The sequence below is a fragment of the Echiichthys vipera genome, assembly GCF_963691815.1.
Source record: "Echiichthys vipera genome assembly, chromosome: 15".
In the NCBI taxonomy this organism is placed as follows: domain Eukaryota; kingdom Metazoa; phylum Chordata; class Actinopteri; order Perciformes; family Trachinidae; genus Echiichthys; species Echiichthys vipera.
In genome coordinates, this window is record NC_139840.1 from 4278758 (window position 1) to 4299197 (window position 20440).

General features: G+C 42.7%; 1 protein-coding gene across 1 annotated transcript in view; it reads left to right on the forward strand.

Moving 5' to 3' along the window:
• Window positions 1-7597, forward strand: part of LOC310957503 (receptor-type tyrosine-protein phosphatase N2-like) — a gene marked incomplete at its 5' end in the record, with an annotated part of 214287 nt that extends 206690 nt beyond the window's left edge. The window contains 2 exons of the mRNA XM_083928087.1: window positions 3095-3168; window positions 7505-7597. Of these exons, the coding sequence (XP_083784213.1) occupies window positions 3095-3168; window positions 7505-7576 (146 nt within the window). The 3' untranslated portion in view covers window positions 7577-7597. The remainder of the gene's footprint in view (window positions 1-3094; window positions 3169-7504) is intronic.
• Between the last annotated feature and the right edge of the window lie 12843 nt (window positions 7598-20440).

Consider the following 20440-nt stretch of genomic DNA (forward strand, 5'->3'; position numbering starts at 1 on the left):
TGCCTAAAGATTTATATTCAGAGACCTTTTCATAACAGACCTATTCATAGTGGAAATGCATAGACCATTGTGGTCCAATCCTCCAGCCCTTGAGAACAATATTAATTTAGTTTTAGTCTGATTAAGGACTAGTTTTAGAGAAACAAAAGCATTCTGAAGAGTATTAAAGGACAGTTGTAGTTTCTTAATAGCTGATTTCGCAGGGTACGCAACACAGTACAGGATGGTATCATCAGCATATAAATGAATTTGACAACCACTGACATGAGACACAATGTCATTAATATAAAAAGTGAATGCACCGGGCCTAAAATCGATCCCTGTGGAACACACTACACTACATGACTGCTCACAGCCCCACACCCCCCTCATTTTGGAGGGTTTTGTCTGTCCTGAGAATCTAGAGGCCCCCAGGTTTGCAGGCTTCCTCCATCCTGATCAAAGACACTTCCCACCACCACCTCCTCCTCTTCATGCTCCCTCTCGGACACAAAATCACTCCCTCCTTCCCACCTCTCTCTCCTTTCCCACTCTTTTTCTCCAAAGGAATGAATTGAAAATTCTGCCTAGAATTATGGCGGTGTTGCAGGGTTGAGGTGTTGCTGTGGTTCTCACGTTTTAACCCCCCCCACACACACACACACACACACACACACACACACACACAAACCTCCATCAACCGCCACCCTTCTCTTCATCTTAAGAATCGAATAAAACCCATCGAGTGCCGGGGAGCTTTTCAGCATCCCTCTGTTTCTTTACGCTTTTTTTCCCAGGTCCAGCTGGTGAGCCCGGTCCTGGGCTTCAGCTTTTGGGGGTCTTTTGCGGCCTCCTCAAGGGCCCAGTCTTTTTTTTATCTTTCTTTCCTCCTTTTTCCTCTTCTATAGCTCCCCCTCCCACCCTCCTCGGTCCTCCTCCTCGACCTCCACCCCGAAGCGAGGGTGTTGCAGAGAAGGGAAGTTAGAAATGAGGCTGGGGTTTTTATACCATTCCTTCAAGGAGAGTTTTGCAAAGAGGCAAAGCCTTTTTTTTTTTATATACCGGCCATTTTGAGGTTTATCAGAATCTACACAATAGCCCTGGGCTTGTTAAGCCCTCCCTCCAAAAAAGAAAAACTAAAGCAGTGAGTACCGTGTTGCAGCTTTCCTGGATAGAAGGGAGTCCATTGTGTCGTAAAGAAAAAAGAAGCTCACAAATCCTGTGAAACAGAATAAGAAACTGGTGTGACTGAGCAGCTCTCCCACCATTCACTTTCCTCTTCATGCCGGCAAGAAACAGAAATGTTATTATGTGTCACAACAAGAAAGAAGTGAAGAGAATTCTTGCGCTTCTTTTTGAATGGAGGGGGAGTACGAGCGAAAACAAATTAAATGTTTTTTCTTGGTCTTTGTTCATTTAATTGTTGCTCCCACCTCTCTTTCGTTTCTCCCCGTCTTCAGCCAACTCCCTATTTCTTTCCGATGTCTTCTTTCCCCTTTAACACAAACATTTTTCCCCTGTGCCTGTATAACTCGTCCCGCTCCTTTTGTGTCCGTCGCTCAGACCCCTATTTCAGCGAATACTTGTCCTGATTAGTTGTGCTCCTTTGACATTAAGAGACGACATTAGGCCGTTAAAAGCTCAGCTTATTTGTCTCGAGCAGAAATGCTGTTCGCTAAAAGGAAGCCACATTCATATATATTTGAAAAATATAAAGTCCGTTTTATACAAATGCATTAAGAGCATAACACCTCAGAACTCTTTATTCATCCGCCTTCTGAAAAACTTTTGAATGCAAGTTTGCACTCCTCTCACTTCTTGAAGAGTCTGAACCAAGGTTGATGCCTGGGACACTTTAATGTTTAAAAGGCTGAATAACAATTTACCAGCCAGAGTTCTGGCCTCTCTCTGCAATAAAGACCTCTATAATATGAAAAGACAATCATTTAGGAATTCATTTAAAATACTGGAGCAGAATACTTGTGCAGTAACTAACAGAGAGTAATGTGACCTTGATGGCATTAGTACATTTCACCAATAATTGTATTTTTATGAATAGTAATCCTAAATAAAACCACAAGTTTACAAGGCTAGTTTTTATTTTATTGGAGGTTAAAGTTTAGGAATAATTAAGGGGTGTGACCTCGTGAGTGACAGCTAGCCTCTGGCCCTCACTCCTCCTCAGAGGTAAACGTCAGCCAGATGGACGTATCTCCCTCCCCCCAACGTCACATACATGCCCTTTTTTATGTAAGAGAAAAGAAAAGGAGTCAAAGTCAGATAAGATGGCAACTTCAGTAGGCGAGGACGATTGGATCAGGTTGAGAGAAAGAACCTCGCATGTTTCAGTTTATTTCGCACTAAAGTTCTTAATAAAATTTAATGATATACAAAAATGAGCTTTGCCATGTTGTTAAGTCATAAAGACTATGTATTATGGGAATCATGATTGTGGTGTGGAGATATGAAATGATCATTATCGGGATAGAAAGTCTTGGTAATTTCACCCAGCCCTATTGTCATGGTAATCTGCCCAGTGTTTGGCCAGAGGTCATTAAGCCCACTGCCGGCAGCCGCACTGTCATCAGCTGCGGGGCGTCTTGCCAGTCTGGCACGCCTACAGGCTGACTGGCAAGTAAACTGGAACAGCGACAAACACACGCAGGCATGTCAGATTTTGGCCGGGGCTGACAGAGCTCTCGTGGGCAACCTTCATGAGCTCAAAGGCTACAGGATGATGATCAAAGGCCGACGAAGAGCTTTAAGATTGGCTCGTTTTCTTTTAGAAAACGCCACAAAAGCCTGGGCCGTGATTTACTTCACTCAGTCCTCTCCAACAGTTTCTTTTCCCTCTTTATCTTTTTTCATCCAGACAACAAAACGCCACCACCTAGCTGTTTGTGGAGCCTGTTTGTTTGTTTGTTTGTTTGTGCAGAGGATGAATGTAATCGCCTTTTGCAGTTCTAAAGGGAGTGGGTATAAAACACCAGATTGACAGATGTTAGCTGGATTATCTTGGTGGCACTTTGACCGCAGTCCAACACCATTTTATAAATGTGTTTGTCTTTGTTTGTTTGTGTGCGTGTGTGTGTGTGTGTGTGTGTGTGTGTGACAGGCGCCAAGGAGATTGATATTGCAGCGACTCTGGAGCACCTGCGGGACCAGAGGCCGGGAATGGTTCAGACCAAGGTAACACACGATTGCACGCACACACACCTGAATCAGCTTGTTCATGTGATTTGTGGCAGGGAGGCTGCAGATGATACACTGCATAAACAAATTTTTTTTTAACAATCTTACATTTACATTTGAAGTTGCTGCCGAATGTGATTGATTAATCGAACCCAAATGATAGCACAGGTCACACCAGTTACCACACACAAAGAGTGACTAACCAGAAATATTTGTGGTAGTAATTTAACATTTAGACCTTTTAGAGATCAAGGATCTCGGGCCTGAACATTACGTTTCACTCGGTGCTTCTGAAGGCTCATAAAAAGATACACAAGCCAACATATTAAACTAACGAGACACATGATAATGAATGAGCTTTAGAAGTGTTGGTCGGCAACAGAGCCTGACAACTGTACACATTACATTAGCGTTGTTTTGACGTTTCATCTAACTGAATGTGACATCACTCAACCCGTTCTCATGCCACACCACATACGGACGTTTTGTCAGGACCCCTTGGCATCGCTTTGAAATACAGTTTTTAAACACGTGAAACAAGTGGTTAACAAAGTGCAGTGACTACGAAATCACAAATCACATGATTTCTTCATAATTTTGGGCCTGGAAGTAAATGATACCATGTTAAACCATAATCAACTTTTAACCACATGTTAGGACAGTAAACAAACTTAAGGGCCATTTTTTTTTGTTTAAATTATTAATTATGGACATGAAAGCTGAGTCATGACCGAAAGAGCGAGGTCGCGGGTACAAGCGCCCAAAATGGGTTTTCTCAGGGGGGGGGGCTGGAGTCTCCCTTAGAGAGAGGGGGAGAAGTTCAGCCATCCGTGAGGAACTCGGAGTAGAGCCGCTGCTCCTTTGCATTGAAAGGAGCCAGTTGAGGTGGTTCAGGATCATCTGGTAAGGATGACCCCTGGGCGCCTCCCTAGGGAGGTGTTCCAGGTACGTCCAGCTGGGAGGAGGCCTTGGGGAAGACCCAGGACCAGGTGGAGAGATTATATCTCCACACTGGCCTGGGAACGCCTCAGGATCCCCCAGTTAGAGCTGGTTAATGTGGCCCGGGAAAGGGAAGTTTGGGGTCCCCTGCTAAAGCTGCTGCCCCCGAGACCTGACCCCGGATAAGAGGCTGAAGATGAGATGAGATGAGATGAGTCATGGGTGGGATTAAAATGAGTGCGTTTGTCATGTAACTACAGTAATTTACGGAACACACCAGACACGAACCATGGTCTCCTGAGTGAAAGTCCTGTGTTTGTTCAGGCTGTCCTCATTTACTGTTTGAACATATACCTACAAATCTTCTGGATTGTAATTCAAATGTCGTCCACGTATTAATTACTGTAGAAATGATGTTCGGAGCAAAGAAGGAAATCATGTGACGACCAACAAATGCCGACAGACGTAACAAAACAGCTGTATTTAACGCCCTGGGAACGAGAATGGGCTCTATCACCCTGTTCTGAACAATATTACAGCACTGACTTTCAGTGCTTCTCTTGTACACTGTTTACTGCTTAGTGTTTATTTATTACCCATCTGTGACATTACGTGATTCTTTCTGTGATATATGGGTCACATCCATTGCACAAAGGCTAATGTTGCTGCACCATGAAGTGGTATGGTTTGATTTGCAGTTATTACATTACAGTTACTGGCCTTTTGAAAGCGTCATTGCTGCGTCATTACCCTCCCCAGCACTGATAAGAACGGCATTCTACCTTTTGTTTTGGCGCAACACACGAGCAAAAGATTATTTCAAGACGCTCCATCAAATGACCAGATCTCATCTGACAGCCGAGGTTGCACCAAACATAAGGAGACAATTGGGAAACCGACGATTGATGACACATTACATCAGCAGAACAACTGCAGTGTAATCTGACAAATATTCATTTCAAACAGCTGATCAAACACATCTCTGTCGGTGCTGAAACTGCTTCTCTCAGGAGAGCTTGGGAAGACATTTAGTTTAAAATATCATCTCCATAAAGTCACAAATGTTATCTTGTAAATCCTGATTCTGACTTTCAGTCATTGACAGTCAGACCTGCAGGCTCCGCGTCACAGTACGGCCTCTCTAACAATAAATCAGACCTTCATTTAAACGTCATTTTATCTGAAAGCCTAACGTCTGCTGGTATTCTTCGTGCCCCCTTGTGAGATGGACTGGATGAATTTTTTTTTTAGGATTCGCTTCTCTACATCAGACAAGATGAATCGATTTCTGAAAAGTAATTGAACCTGGATTATAGTCGGGTGTGCCCAGATCACAGAAGAACATGTGTAGAATTCAAATGGGCGGTGAGCTTTACCAGAGTCCGCAACCAGAGTCGCTCCTCGTCATGCGTTCGCAGAGTGATGTCAGTGATGGCTGGTCTGGAAACTTCAATTACCAACTGATCTGTGAACATAATTAGAGAGGTGAGCCAGGATGTGTAAAACATTGGCGGCATCGATCCAGGCTTTATTAAACCATGTATCCTGAGCAAACGGCTGTCACGGCGCTCTCCCTGGGTTCCTCACACACTGATTCCCCTCGTGGTCAGCAGTCCCAGCCTCAGCACTCAGATTTTGATGAAGGAAAATGTGGTTTGGGCCCTGTACCTTCCTCTTCATCTAACCATACAGTAAACTAAATGGCGGAGCATTACAGGTCCAGGTGAAACATCTCTCTTTTGAAGAAGCAACTTTTCACTAATGGTTGCAATTCCCTGTTGATTTATTGATATGTTTATACATATTTTTTTACTATGCAGTATATGACATCATAGGTGTCAACCTCTTTGGAGGGGAACGCAGGGGACATGTCCCCCTCAATATATAAAACGTGTGCATGTGTCCACCCCGATAAAAACTAGCAGAGGACTTTTATTTTGACGAGCTGCCTGAACACGACTCAGATATGCAACGATGCCTCTCATAAAGACAGTGATGGCCATATGCAATCTGGATATAAGGAGCAGATGAAGTAACTGCATGGTTGGAGCAGGAAGTACCGTGACATTTCCACCGTAAATTAATGTAGAAAAGGCACAAATTGAAGATTCACCACAATGCAGGAAATGAAGTGATGACTTAAAAAAATATCCCGTCCACCCCAGGCACGAGGACATGTTGCAGTAAACTACTTAGGGCGCACTCACACTGTCCTTCCGCACCACGCACCGGGCTTTAGGGAACTTGCCCCCCCCCATCCTTCTCCCCCCGCGCCCCAGGCTCGTTTGTACTCACACTACCTGGGCCTCGGCGAATGCTTCTTGCTGTCCATACGTCATCACGCCGTAACACGTCACACGCATTGATGACGTCATCGCGATGCGTCGCTTTGTTTCCAAATCTTTCCATAGACCTCTGAGTTTTTATGCGTCTTGTCGACTGTTTTTGAATATTTTCATCGACCAAATCTGCAGTAAACACTCCACCTCCGCATCACACCAACGTGAACCTTTCGCCGCCATTGTTGTTGTTGTTAAATGTCCGCGCATGGTCCGTCCTTCTATTTTCTTTGTCCGAACAGGCGCACATAAATTACGTCAGAACCGTCGTAGGCCTCATGCTCGTGCTCGTACACATGCTCGTACACGTGCGCACTCTCGTGCTCGTACACGTGCAAACGTGCTCTACAAAAGCCCACCGCTCTCAGACGGGCCGTGGAAGGCCAGCTGGCCGCGGTTATGCGCGGAGCGGTTGCACTCACACTGGTCAAACGCACTAGGCTTGATCCGAAAAAACTGTTTTGGCCCGGTGTGGAAGGACAGTGTGAGTGCGCCCTTAGTCTAACTCCTTAGATAAATCTGTTTTAGCATCTTTACTAAAGAGAACAGCGTTGCCAGATCTTTGATTGGTGTGCAATATTTAGCATCTTTTTAGGCGAACATTAAAATTTCACATCGCCAACTAAAAAACATAAAGATGTAATTCATGTCTCCCGTGAAACCGGAGGTTGGGGTCGTTTTGTCAGGCCTGGCTGGTGTCTACAGTCTCAATTCCGAGGTCGCAACGAGCTCCACCAATCACAGGAATAGAAGAGCCTTAGAAACGGAGGCAGATTATTGCCCAAGGTTTTGGACTGAGATTTAGTTTTCTTCTCACCTGGAGAGATAGGAGGACACTGTTCAAAGAGGTTTGAGTGAGTAAAACAAACTGAAACTACAGAAGCGTTTGGAGCAAAAGTTGGATTTTCTTTGTTCTTCATTAACCGGCCAAAGCTTTCACAGAAACACCAGGTTCATCATCTCGCCAAAGGGCTCTTTGCTCTCAGGAGTTGTGAGTGTTTCAGTATTTTTCACTTCTTCCACTCTGTTTTTTTCCCTTCTCCATCTTCCTGCAGGATCAGTTTGAGTTTGCACTGACAGCCGTTGCAGAGGAGGTGAACGCCATTCTGAAAGCTCTTCCACAGTAGGAAGGAGCACTTCCTTCTGACGGACCTCCTTCCTCCTCTTCTGTCCGCTCTGGAGGACAGCTCCTGTTATTACTCCCTTATGTTTCTTTGCGATCTCTTTCATTTGCTTCCCTGTTTCCGTCTCCTCTCCTTCTCCTTTTGTCCCTTTTTTTGTCTCATTATTACCGGTTTTTTCATCTATATCGGTCAAATTGTTGCCCATTTCTTGTGTCCTGTCCTCCTCTCCCCTCCTTTCACATTGTCTTGTTGCTTCTCCCATCCTGTCCTATCTTTACCCACCCTATCATTTTTATTTATTCTGAACATCTACTGCTGTGTCTCTGCCCAATTGTCCTCCATTTCCTTCTCTATATTTTCTTGTGTCCATTCTGTTCTTTTTCCAAATGGCTCCTCCTTTCCTCTCCCTTCATTTCCCCATTTTAACGGCTCTCCTCTCATTTTACCTCCTCCTATTGTCACCCATAGACTCTTCCTTCCATTTCTTACGCTCCTCTCCTCCCCGTCCATCTTGTTAAACATTGTGCCAGGCGACCCTTGAATCAACCGTGTGCATAGATAGACCTTCCTTCTATTGTAATGATCCATGAAGCCTGTTTTCCAAAGTGACATCTAAACACATTTTCATAGATTGAAAAAAATATATATTTACCTGTGTTCTGTCAAGAGTATATTAATTATCATAGTTACCGTTTGGTCGCTCTCTGTTTCAAGTGTGTGTGCGTGCGTGCGTGTGTGCGTGTGCGTGTGTGTGTGCGCGTGCGTGTGTGTGTGTGTGTGTGATGTTGATCATCATGTCTGTATCACAAGGTCGTCGTATCTGATTTTCGGAGCCATGCTTTCTGATTATGTTGTCATGCAGTACGCTAGAGCGTCACAGTGTAACTCATCTGCGATTTCATCTCTCGTTGAGGATTTATTTTTCTTAACACTGCGGCAAGTGATGAAAAACCGCCGATAGGGTGTTGTTTTCAAAAGTCGTGGCAACTCGATTAAACATCTACAGTTTTTCTCTCATGGCGAGAAAAATGAAAAAGAGAAAAATGTACTTTTTCCAATGTGTCATTATCCTAGTAGGAGCAATATTGTGTTTCTTCAACCTGAATCGTTATCTCTCATGGACAACCAGTATCGTGGCTTGTCAGTGAAGTTACACTCATGTCTGCCTTAATAGATTAAACACAGTAGACGGACCCGTGAATCAGTCCAGCCACGTGGAAACAAGGCTAGTGCGTAACGCTTCATTCAAAAACGGCATTATTCCGGAGGATTAACCCGTGGATTAAAGGTTTGCTTTGGTGTCACTTCATGAAAATCTCTCTGATAAACACAGAAAGACATGTAATCTGTAATAATCTGGGGGCAGGAAGTTACTTTCTGTCCAGAAGCTTGTCTTTGAACCAGTCCTACAGCGGTAAGCTCGTGTACCTGAACCACAGAACGCTGGAATGATGCCGTTATGAAATGAAGTGTTTCCGACTAGTACTTATAAAGTATAGTCTTGCTTCTGGATAGCAGTTATTCTATGTAGCATTAATGGATGATTTGTACATGTACTGTAGCTGAACCTGTATTGCATTGAAATCGACTTTGCGGTGACACTCGTCGGCTGGTTTTCCCAAAAGCATCTTGAGAGGTTTTTGTTCTGTAATTGTAAATGAAAGGAGCATTTATAATAGACCACAGTTGTTTTATCACATTTATTTCAAACTACCTGTACTTTAAAATCGCTGAGCCAGATCACGCTCAACATTTTTGAACATTGTTAGAAAAACTCTTACCGCAAGGACCAGTTTCCAGGAACCAGTTTCAAGTTTTAACAAAATGACATTTATTCAGATGACAGTACACTTCAAAGTATCTCCCAGTGTGTCTTCAAGTCAGTTTTCATGAACCAAGTTTTTTTAACATGCAGTTGAACAGTAACGGTTGTCATGATGATACATTTAGAAAAACATACTAAGTTATCTCGGCCTTTCCTAAAGCAATCCGCCGTCTCTCCTCAGGATGCGTTAAAATGTCTCTTTTCTCACCGTGGAACACAAAACAGTGAGAGTTCACACATATAACTAATAAGAACATGTCTGCAACCACATTACCATGAAAACATATTTGAACCTGAACCAAATATTCTATTCAAACTACGTGTAGAAAGTTTGAAGGGTTTGCTAATTTATTATCATATTATATGGAAATGAATGGAAACCAGTGGCTCCAACAGTCATTCTAAACGTATACTTGCTTTGTGGTGTTTAAGGGTCAGACCACTCCTACAGTCTGTAGCCATACATAGGTGCTATTTTGCACAAATAGCCTCAATGTTGGACAGTTGCGGTAACCTGCGGAACAAGAGCATCAGCCCAAAGATCTTGTTTTTCAGAAAGACGGTTTTACCTTTGACTGTATGAAATAAAGACGTGGTCTCTGTGACGTCACCCATAGGTTTCTTAGAGCTCCCGTCGGTTTCTACCTTCGTCATCTTGCCAGTAACTCCAATTAAATCCTGGCTAATCCAAAAATGGAGTGTGGATGCAGCTGAGGGGGGCCGAATGAAGTCTACACTCTGTGCTAGCCACCTGTGACCGCACCCACCTCCCACTCAAAGCAGCAATGCTCTTAATCATGGATTACATTAATATAATTCATTCATTCATTCATTCATTTTCAACCGCTTATCCCGTGGTCGGGGTCGTGGGGTTCGTGGGGGGGGGGCTGGAGCCGATCCCAGCTGACATTGGGCGTGAGGCGGGGTCCACCCTAGACAGGACGCCAGTCTATCACAGGGCACATAGAGACAAACAGAGGCAGACAACCATTCACACCTAAGGGCAATTATTTATAATTTAAATAAGTTAGTTATAAAATAAAAATCATCTCCGTACAGTTTTCAAGTATATTAAAATTATCTATAGAGACCAAAAGAGTTTTTGCCGTTTTGGCACTTCTGCATTAGCTTCATCTTTCAGCCCCGGAGGTTGCTGCTTGGCTTTAACCCATAAACCCGTATTTTTGTGGGCTGACAGAAATAATACTACTCCTAACCCCTTAGATTTTGGGATAACTTCTTGTTGACAGAGAATTGATGTATTGAAGAGCTCAAAATCAGGTTGAGCGACTGCAAGCGACGAACACAAACATTTTTTAAAGATGCCTTTGGGAAACCCGCTCATAGTTTATGTAAAATCAACTTCATTTCACACCTTTAGATTGACCGTTTTAAAGTTTACATCCATCAAATTCGAGTTTTCTTTGTCCTTTCTTATCTGAATCACCAGTCATTTGACTTGCGTATACACTATGCTACTAGTGCATGGCTATTATTCAGCCAATGAGTGTGCTGCGTTTTCCCGTGTACACCAGAAGATCTGAGCGAAACCCTTCAAGCAAACAAACAAAAATGTTGACTTTATTTAGGATGATGTATTGCACGAGAAGCTCCAAGCACTTGAAATGTGCAAAAGCCAAGGATTATCATCTCTAGAGTCTAGACTGTGCGGATCATGGTTAAAGCGTGTTGAAAGGTGGTGCAGTGTGGCTATGATGTAACACTGCAGCAAGCCGGTGTCATGTTGCTGGAATCCATTTTCTTCACAAAATTGTAACATGCTGCAAGAAATGCTCCTTGTAACAGCTTGTTTAATGTAGAATAAGATCTCAATGTTCCTGCTTTTATAAAGGTACCATCGTGTGTGTGTTATAAAAATGTGGAAATACGTGAAACTGCATTGAAAAAGTTTAAATGATCCGATTCTACCAGCCATTTTTAATGCAAGTCAAAAACTAAACTTGTTATAATGGGTATTTCTTTTTGTAGTGTCACATTCTTTCTTTCTCACACTCCATCAACGATCAATAGATGGCTGGTCTGTTACACTCAAACAATGTACATAAACCAAAAAAAACAGCAGAAAATATTTTGTTCTATTGGTGTAAACAACTTGTGAATAAAGTCTTATTGTTGATGCAGTTGTGTAATGCAATCCTGACTTGATAGCTTTGTCTCTTTCTTTCTTTCTGTCCAACCGCTGTTCATAAAACTTGTGCTCGGGACGTAACTGTACACAATCATTTGTACCATCTGGGTGGGCGGCGAAACATCTGTTTTATAGAGCACCGAACACCCGGTTGCATTTTAAATCAGACACAGCGTCATTAGGTAAGGCGTGATATAAAGCGCCATCCTGCAGTAGATGCTGTTTGCCGCTTGGCATTCACTGTATCCCAATTTTTGATTCTATACTCATCCAGTGAAAGACACCCCTATCCTCTCCTTCAGCATCACTCTGCCTCTCGTTCACAAGGATGTGCCACCTCGTACATCCGCAACCTTCCTACTGAGGGTGCAGTGGTCTGCTACACAGAATTCGACGTCACAGTATTGTAGGAAGAAAAGAAACGCAAAAGCTAAACTTTTATAGATTTTACAATGTATGAACAGTGGCCATAAGTCCAGCTATAAAAATAACTAAAGAATTTGGATATGGTCAAAAAGAAGGCAGGAAAAGAGAGAGAGAGCTCCGGCTAACTTCCAAACTAAAAATTTAACTCTCAATCTACTCTCAAAGCACCCGCAAAGGTGAAATGGACCCCTAACTGCGCTGTCAAGCAAATTTAGTCTTGGTGCGCCTCATTGTAGTGATGTGACGTTCACAAACGAAGGGGTTCTTTTGAACGGATCTTTGGTATGAACGAAGGGACTTGTAAGTAAGAGCTGTTCTTTTCGGGTCATGGCTAGTTAGGGTTAGGTTAAGGTGACGGTTAAGGTTAGGCACCAATACGACTTGGTTAGGATTAGAAAAAAGGTCGTGGTTAGGTTTAGTACGTCCAGGACGCAAACTCCGGTCCTCCAGGTGAAACCCCTCTGTTTTAAGAACCATCCACCACCCCAACCCGCCTCCCTGTGCAGAGATTAGTGGGCTTTTTACTACATCCTCTGCTTTTAATATACATACAAGTTACTGTGTATTACTCTGCGTAATTATATCTGACCAACGGTGAATGAGCACATCAAAGAGCCATAATTCAAATCACTAGCTCAATGCAAAAACAGTCCAATTCACAAAGATCAGTTCTAACAGCCACACACAGTAAAGGGGCCTTCACATGATAAGCGTGATAGACCCAGTAAACGGCTAAATCAACGTTCAGATTAAAAAAAACCTTTCAACCGTTCGTAAACTGCCTCTTCACAAACCTGGTGTGACTGTTTATGATCATCCAAGCATTACGTTTTCTTCCGAGATCGAGATACGACTTTAATGTAACGTTAAATAGTTCGGGAAACTCAGACACGCTTTTCCTCCATCTTTCTAGCCGGCTTGATGTCGCTCTCTGGTTGCCTAGGAAACCTAGATGTCACACTCAAAGCTTCTATCTCATTGATGGCGCCTTTGAAAGGTCAGCGGCATCTAGGTCAAAGTTCAACTGATTTGAACTTTGAGCGCAGCAGCAGAGAGGCAAGTCTTGGATCCGTTTAACGAAGTCGAAATCAACTTCCCACCAACGACTGTCACTCCAACGACTGTGGTTGACACTTGGAGCACAAAGGACCAGTTCCAGTGACATCATTGGCCTTGTGCACGCCCTCACTAGAGGTTAAATACCTGGATCTCCACACCCGACCTTTGGTCCAGTCCCAGCCTGGTCAGATGCGTACATGAACTGATGAAGCCTCTTGGATGAGAGGTGAAACGTCTTCCTAGACAAATAACCAAGTCCAGTTGCTTTTGACTTAGATTTCTTTGGCGGATAACATGTACGATAGCAACTCCCTAAAACTGCGATCTCGTCCACACAAATATGGGTATTTTTTAAGTAGCTTTTTCTGTGCATTTTGTTCACATGCAAACTGCGTTTTAGGTCACTGAAAATGGCCACAAACGTCTATCTTCTTCTTTACGCAGGAATGACACCCGCTTGGCATTATTATTGAACAGGCGTCTTTTTAGATGAAGCAGAGCGGATGAATCGCTTTTTTAGATTGCTTATTCAGATGAAACAGCAGCTTTGGTATTGATTGTGAAAAAAAAAACGCTCTCCGTACATAAGCTCGGTGTTGCCGGCCAGCAGTGTTGACTGAGGGAGTAGGAAGTAGGGAAATCGATTCAGCGAGATGCTGCTTTCTTCCATGATGAGTCACATGAGGGGATCTAGAGTGGCTAAGTGTTGTATTTTCACACCGAGCTGCACACAGACACCACCTTACACCGCTCCATATGCAAACCCAGAGCAGCTGGGCAAAGGATAGATTTGAGACGGGAGCCCACAGTTTTGAACTCTTAGATTTGATCCACATATAGCTACAAAGTCTACATTAAAAACTTCATTCATTCATTCATCTTCAACCGCTTATTTCGGGGTCGCGGGGGTTGCTTGAGCCGATCCCAGCTGACATCAGGCGTGAGGCGGTGTCCACCCTGGACAGGACGCCAGTCTATCACAGGACACATAGAGACGAACAGAGACAGACAACCATTCACACCTACGGGAGATTTAGAGTCATCAATGAACCCAACACCTGCACGACTTTGGACTGTGGGAGGAAACCAGAGAACCCGGAGAAAACCCAAACTTCAGTAGATTAAAATTGCACCAAAATAACAAAATCTATGAATATCTAGCCTTTGAATTACCTGTGTCTTTGAAAAGGTGCTATACTTTACAGGTACACTTACCTAGTGTTTCTAGTCTTTTGAACTGTGCCAAAACTTTCTATGGCAATTGAGTTGTAATGGGGGTTAAATACTATATTCTACAATGAAGCCATGCAGATCGTTTTGGTTTTATTGTCCGAGGTTTTGAGATCTCAGATTAACAAGCATGTATAAACAGTAATAATGTCCAAGCAACTGTGTAACCCATATACCTCAGTTCAGATTCAATTCTATTCAATTTTATTTATAGTGCCAAATCATAACAAAAGCTATCTCAGGACACTTTACAGAGTAGGTATAGACCACACTCCGTAGAGTACGGTGGCAACAAAAAACCTTCCCTATAACAGACAGGAACGTCGGACAGACCCAGCTCTATGAAGGACGGACATCTAGATGAGTCCAGTCCATAGAAATAGAATGAGTAGTAAGGATTTGACGATTGTTGTCAGTCGGTATGGTGAAAACACACATCAGTGGGGTCCTGGAGTCTGTCACAACTCGCCTGGAGGAATGGAGAGCCAAAGCAGCTCAGGGGATGTTTTCTGAGGCGGCAGGGAGTGAGGTAAACAGAGGGTCAGCGGAGTCACCCACAACCTATGGAGCCTGAAAGCACATAACAGCCAGCCAGCCAGAGGATGGCTAGCTATTTAGCTTGCTAACTTCACTATGTTCTCACACCACAAGGGTCACAGAACACCAGAGTTAAGTTTCTAAGAATGAGGAAATCTATGTTTATATTCCCTAAGACGCACACACTTTCAATGGCCTAAGGGGTCATGAAATTCAATCAGCAATAAATGACTGTGATAACTTTCACTACGGCGGGGGTCATAATTGCATGGACTTTTTCCCATAGACAGCATTTTTCATTGAGACTCGCAGTAGTCTACTGTAGATGCTTGGGCATAATATCATTGTGGCTCTCAGTCCCTTACACCACTTCGGGTGAAATATTGTCCGTTATTCTCCCGCTAGCTAATGCGGTTCCCTTAAAGTCAGCAGTCATGTCTGTGTGCAGTTCAAAATCATCTAGTGTCATTTGAAAAGCCACCGAGTAGCAATTTGCTGCGTCAGTGCCGCGGCTCCTAATGGGCTGTTGATATTCTTGCAGCGAAAAGTAATGCAAAAAGACTTATTGCACTTCACAGATAGATGCGAGGTTTTGTTGCAAAACGAGCCGGCTGCGGTCTCACAATGGCGGTTCAAACATTTTGTCACCTTCGTGCATTGGTCTGTAAGGAGCGTACACACACAGTTGGATATTCTGTGACTGTTCAGGGATCAATAGAAGGCATTGTAGACGGCGTGAGTCATCATCTTTGAAATGTCAGCATTTCACTGTGAATGGCAATCACACACAAACACACACACACACACACGCGCGCAAACTCACTCATCGTCGTGACTGTCAAAATTTTAATTGATTATTTTCTGAACACATAAAATAAAACTCACTAATATAAACAGTTTTCTATTTCCCATCTGGGAACGTCTAGCACCAACAGACTCCTGTCACTGAGCTGTGGGGTTCTGAGTACCTGTTTAACGGGCACATAGGGTCTTAATGGCTCATTACAGTTTTTCTCGATTGCTAAGACACACTTGATCGTCATCATCAACTTCATATGAGAGCAAAAGTCTTCTCTCGTAAATATGTTAACACTTCTCAAAGCATTTAACACAGATCTCATAGAATCACTCCAAACTCTGTTGGATTGACTGTGTTAAACTAAAGAAAAACATCCAGGGTTTGACATTAAGCATTGGCTCGATGGCCAGGGGCCACAAAAAGGTTCTCTGTGGCTACCAAATAACACCAGCATGCGGCCCCCTGTGGACACCAAGCTTCATCAGGTCCTTCTTGAGAATGAAACCATAGGATGTAGCATCCTTCAGCTCAGTGGTGCTATCAGCCATTTAGCTGTTGTTACCATCCTTCTGTGAAAATCACGATTTTGCAGTCCATAATCCATTCATGAGTGATGATCCACAGTCGAAGTTCATCCATTTTGTTCATCAGAGACCATACACTGACGAGGAAGCCTGGTACTTTTAGACTATAAGACTAGCCACTAGTTGCCGTGGAGCCAAGTCTCAGAAATACACAGAAAGTCCAATTTCGAGTCATGAAGCAGATGTTATTCTTGATTGCATTTGGATTGAAATGCTAAGTCTATCACAGGGCACATAGAGACAGACAACCATTCACACTCACATTCACACCTACGGGCAATTTTGGAGTCATCAATGAACCTAACATGTGCACGTCTTTGGACTGTGGGAGGAAACCCACGCAGACACGGGGACAACATGCAAACTCCACACAGAAGCGCCCCAGCCGGGATTCAAACCAGGAAGCCTCTTGACCCGAATGAGTATATGGTCTCAATATACTAGATGATCAGTTTTTATTATGGTCCTGTTTAGAGTAAAATAGACTGGGTATGCTTTAGAGTGGGGCTCAATTAGGATAGAGTCTTAGCAATGCATATCCACAGCACTGTGTACATTAAAGTAGCCATGAACTGGATTTCTGGGGTTGTCTATGTTATTGTATTAGTTCTTCCACCCTCTCACAGTGTGTTTTCACTTCATTTTAAAGTTGAAAAATAATTGTTACATTGGGGCGCCAAGTAGCTCACCTGGTAGACTGGGCTGCACATAGACTGAGGCGGAGTCCTCGCTGCAGCAGCCCTGTTTCGACTCAACCCCGCGGCCCTTTTCTGCACATCATCATTGAAGGGTTCCTTTTCAACTCATTTCACTCTCGTTTCTAATACGTAGCATTTGAAGCACTTTGCTTTGGATAAAAGCGTCAGCTAAATAAATGTAATGTAAAGAAACACAGTTTAGAAAAAGTCCAAAACATCAGACCACATGGCCAAGAGGGGGTTCTAGTGGGCAACCTAATGTCATTCAGCCTCCATAGGAATCATCATTTCCAGTTTGTCTGACAATGTGTTACGTTGTGTGTGCACCATATAGTTTTTTCTCCCAGCCTACACTTGGAGTTCAAGCCTCCAGCTTTCTGCCTACTCTCATGTGTAACTAATGAGTGTGACAGTCAGCAGGTCGTTCCTCTGGTGTGAAATCCTCAGAATGAAGGTGAATGAGGGCGGTTTAAATGATTTGAGCCCAATTTACAGTGATATTTACAACCCAGTTAAGGTCATACAACATTCAGATGTATTTATACGGCACTGTGCAAGATTTGAACGCCTATCATTTCAACAGAAATGATTAAAATGGGGATTTTTTAAAAATCACTCCTCAGATCTTTTACCATTACTGTCTCATCCAATTGGATTACTAATGGCCGCGGCTGTGACTCTCTGCCTCATGTCCCCTGCCTGGTTCACCCATTGTGAGGACACTTCTGGCATTTAGTTCATCATTTTCATCGGTGTCACACGTGCGGCGACCCCAATATCGCCCGCTGTCACTCATCATTAGCACGTTTATAAGCACGCATTCAATGGCGGCCCTCACAGGGAATTTAACCATTTGCATAGAAAAATTGCTTTCCTCAACACGACGACAAAAGACTGTTTTGCATAATTATAAATGATGTGCGGCGGCCGGACCAGACTGACATGTGCACATGGGAGGAGGAGAATGGGACTGTGATAGGTATGATGTGTGTCGGTGGACATGAAGGACAATCACAGCTCAAAGAGATTTGGTTTCATGTGTGTGACTGTATGTTATTCTGTGTCATGTGTGTGTGTGTGTGTGTGTGTTACAAGTGCAGTTTTTACAGATAAGGATTGTAATTATGTTAAAGGTTAAATATGTTGAATCTTTATTCATATATATATAGATATATATTTAAATAATACACCCACGGGTCGTTTTGAGAGCTACAGAATGAAAGTATTGCTTTTCCAAAAAAAATATCTTTAGTCTGAATTAATATTTAAAAAATTTGACAATGACTTTCTGTCACGTTCTGTTTACATCGAACCAGCCAATAAAAGGCGGCATTGTGGGTTGCCAGGGTTGCGGGCTACAGAAACAAGAATCATTTTAAGTTGAGAGCTAGCTAATGGATCACACAGCACGCAAAATAAAGACTTCAGCTGAAGACTGAATAACATTAAATACTGTCGTAAAATGAATTGATTAGTCCAAATGAGTGGTTGCCCTGTTTGATTCATCACTGACATGGAGCAGGCTGATCACTGACACACTCAGCAACGAACCTGGCAACCCGACTGCTGGAATTATTTTTTGTCGTTGTGACTACGATCTTAAGGCTCCAGATGTTGTTCTGCTCATTCTCCACAATTCAACCTATAAATTTCCTTTTTTCTATTCCTTTTCTCTTTTGCCAGGGTTGCGGGCTACAGAAACAAGAATCATTTTAAGTTGAGAGCTAGCTAATGGATTACACAGCACGCAAAGAAAGACTTCAGCTGAAGACTGAATAACATTTAATACTGTTGTTAAATTAACTGATTAGTCCAAATGAGTGGCTACCCTGTTTGATTCAAAACTGACATGGAGCAGGCTGATCACTTGACACTTGAAACACAGAATTTTCTGCTATTTTTACTATAAAAATGGTCAAAATACATTAAGAACCACACCAAAATCATAGTCCAGAGGACAAATGTTAATACTTGTGTTATTTTATTATTTCGTTTCTTTTTCCTCCCCTGACTGAACGTCACTGACCAGATGGTGTTCTGCTCATTCTCCACAATTCAACCTATAAATTTCCTTTTTTCAATTCCTTTTGTCTTTTGTTATAAATGTACTAATAAATCTGGTTTAATTCCACGTGTGTGTATTTGTGTGTCACATTCAGTACAAAGTGTAGTTACCTATGTGAAACTATAACACTTTAGAAGGTTTAATATTTACATGTGTTCACACTTTAAAATACAGAGAATGCAAAAAAAAGAAATAATATGCGGTGCAGGAAAAGGCAGGGAGCGCAGTGGGCTTATTTGAAGCCTCCACCTAAATAATGAAAGAATGTCACAATGTTAGAGGGATCAAAACAAAGCAACAGAAAATAATGTGACAACATAAAAGTGATGGCAGTCTAATAAAAACAAATATAGATATAATAATAGCAACAGAAAAATTAGTATCAAAAGCAGACGAATGTGTGTAATGTGTATGCGTATGTGTGCATGTGTGTGTGTGTGTGTGTGTGTGTGTGTGTGTGTGTGTGGAGGATATTGGTTAAACACTGTATTAAGTCCTGGGCAGTAGTAATAATGCATTTCACTAGTGCAACAAATACAAGACGAAGAATTACTTTATTTATCCCGCAACGGGGAAATTTAATTTTTTCACTCCTATCATTATTCATGTTACACACACAGGCCCGAAATACACACACATGCACAGACAGGACCTATACATGCAATTAAGGAGAGATGTTAGAGCGAGGGGGCTGCCTCCCTGAGCAGTGCCCAGGAGATGGACTGGCACCTCTCCAGCCACCAGTCCACGCTCCGTACATGGTCCACACAAGGACTTGAATCAACGACCCTACGGTTACCAGCCAAGTCACCTATGGACTAAGCTACTGCCGCCCCAACAACAACATAATACAGCATACAAAATGTAACACATGGAGAAGAGCAGTTATAAAAACAGCCGTTCAATTGTCTTTGAAACATCTTTTGTAACATTTTATATTGGAACAGGTTTTTCTGCCAGGTGGGAAAAGCCACTTCATCATTTGGCAAACCCTAAATCTTATCAGAAATTCTCTTCTGCATGTGAAAAAAATACCAGGATGAAAATTTGCAGATCGATAAATAGACATGTGAATTGGCTTGACAGTAAAGCTTGAAATGCTCAGGAGTAATCTTATAAACAAAACACATGTTATTAAATATTAATGTCATTAATAGTAGATTAGATTACAAGTAGAGCTGTCAGTCCAGTGCTGTGGGCTACTTAACATACAGACGTGAGTATCGCGGCTAAAGCGTATAGTACCCAAAGTGTTACACTGTTATTCTGGGCGTATTGACTTTTACTGAGGGATACATACATTAATCCATTTGTATCCCCTCAGGTCAGAAAATATCAAAGCATAGTTGTTACGGTTACAGAGTTGCAAGTACAATTACACAACCCGCAGCCATTGAGCAACTGAAGTGGAGTCTCCTTTTAGCTCTGGGATGGATGACAAACTCCTGAGAAGGATATCTCTCCAGGGCTGTAGTCAAGACCAACTTAATTGAGT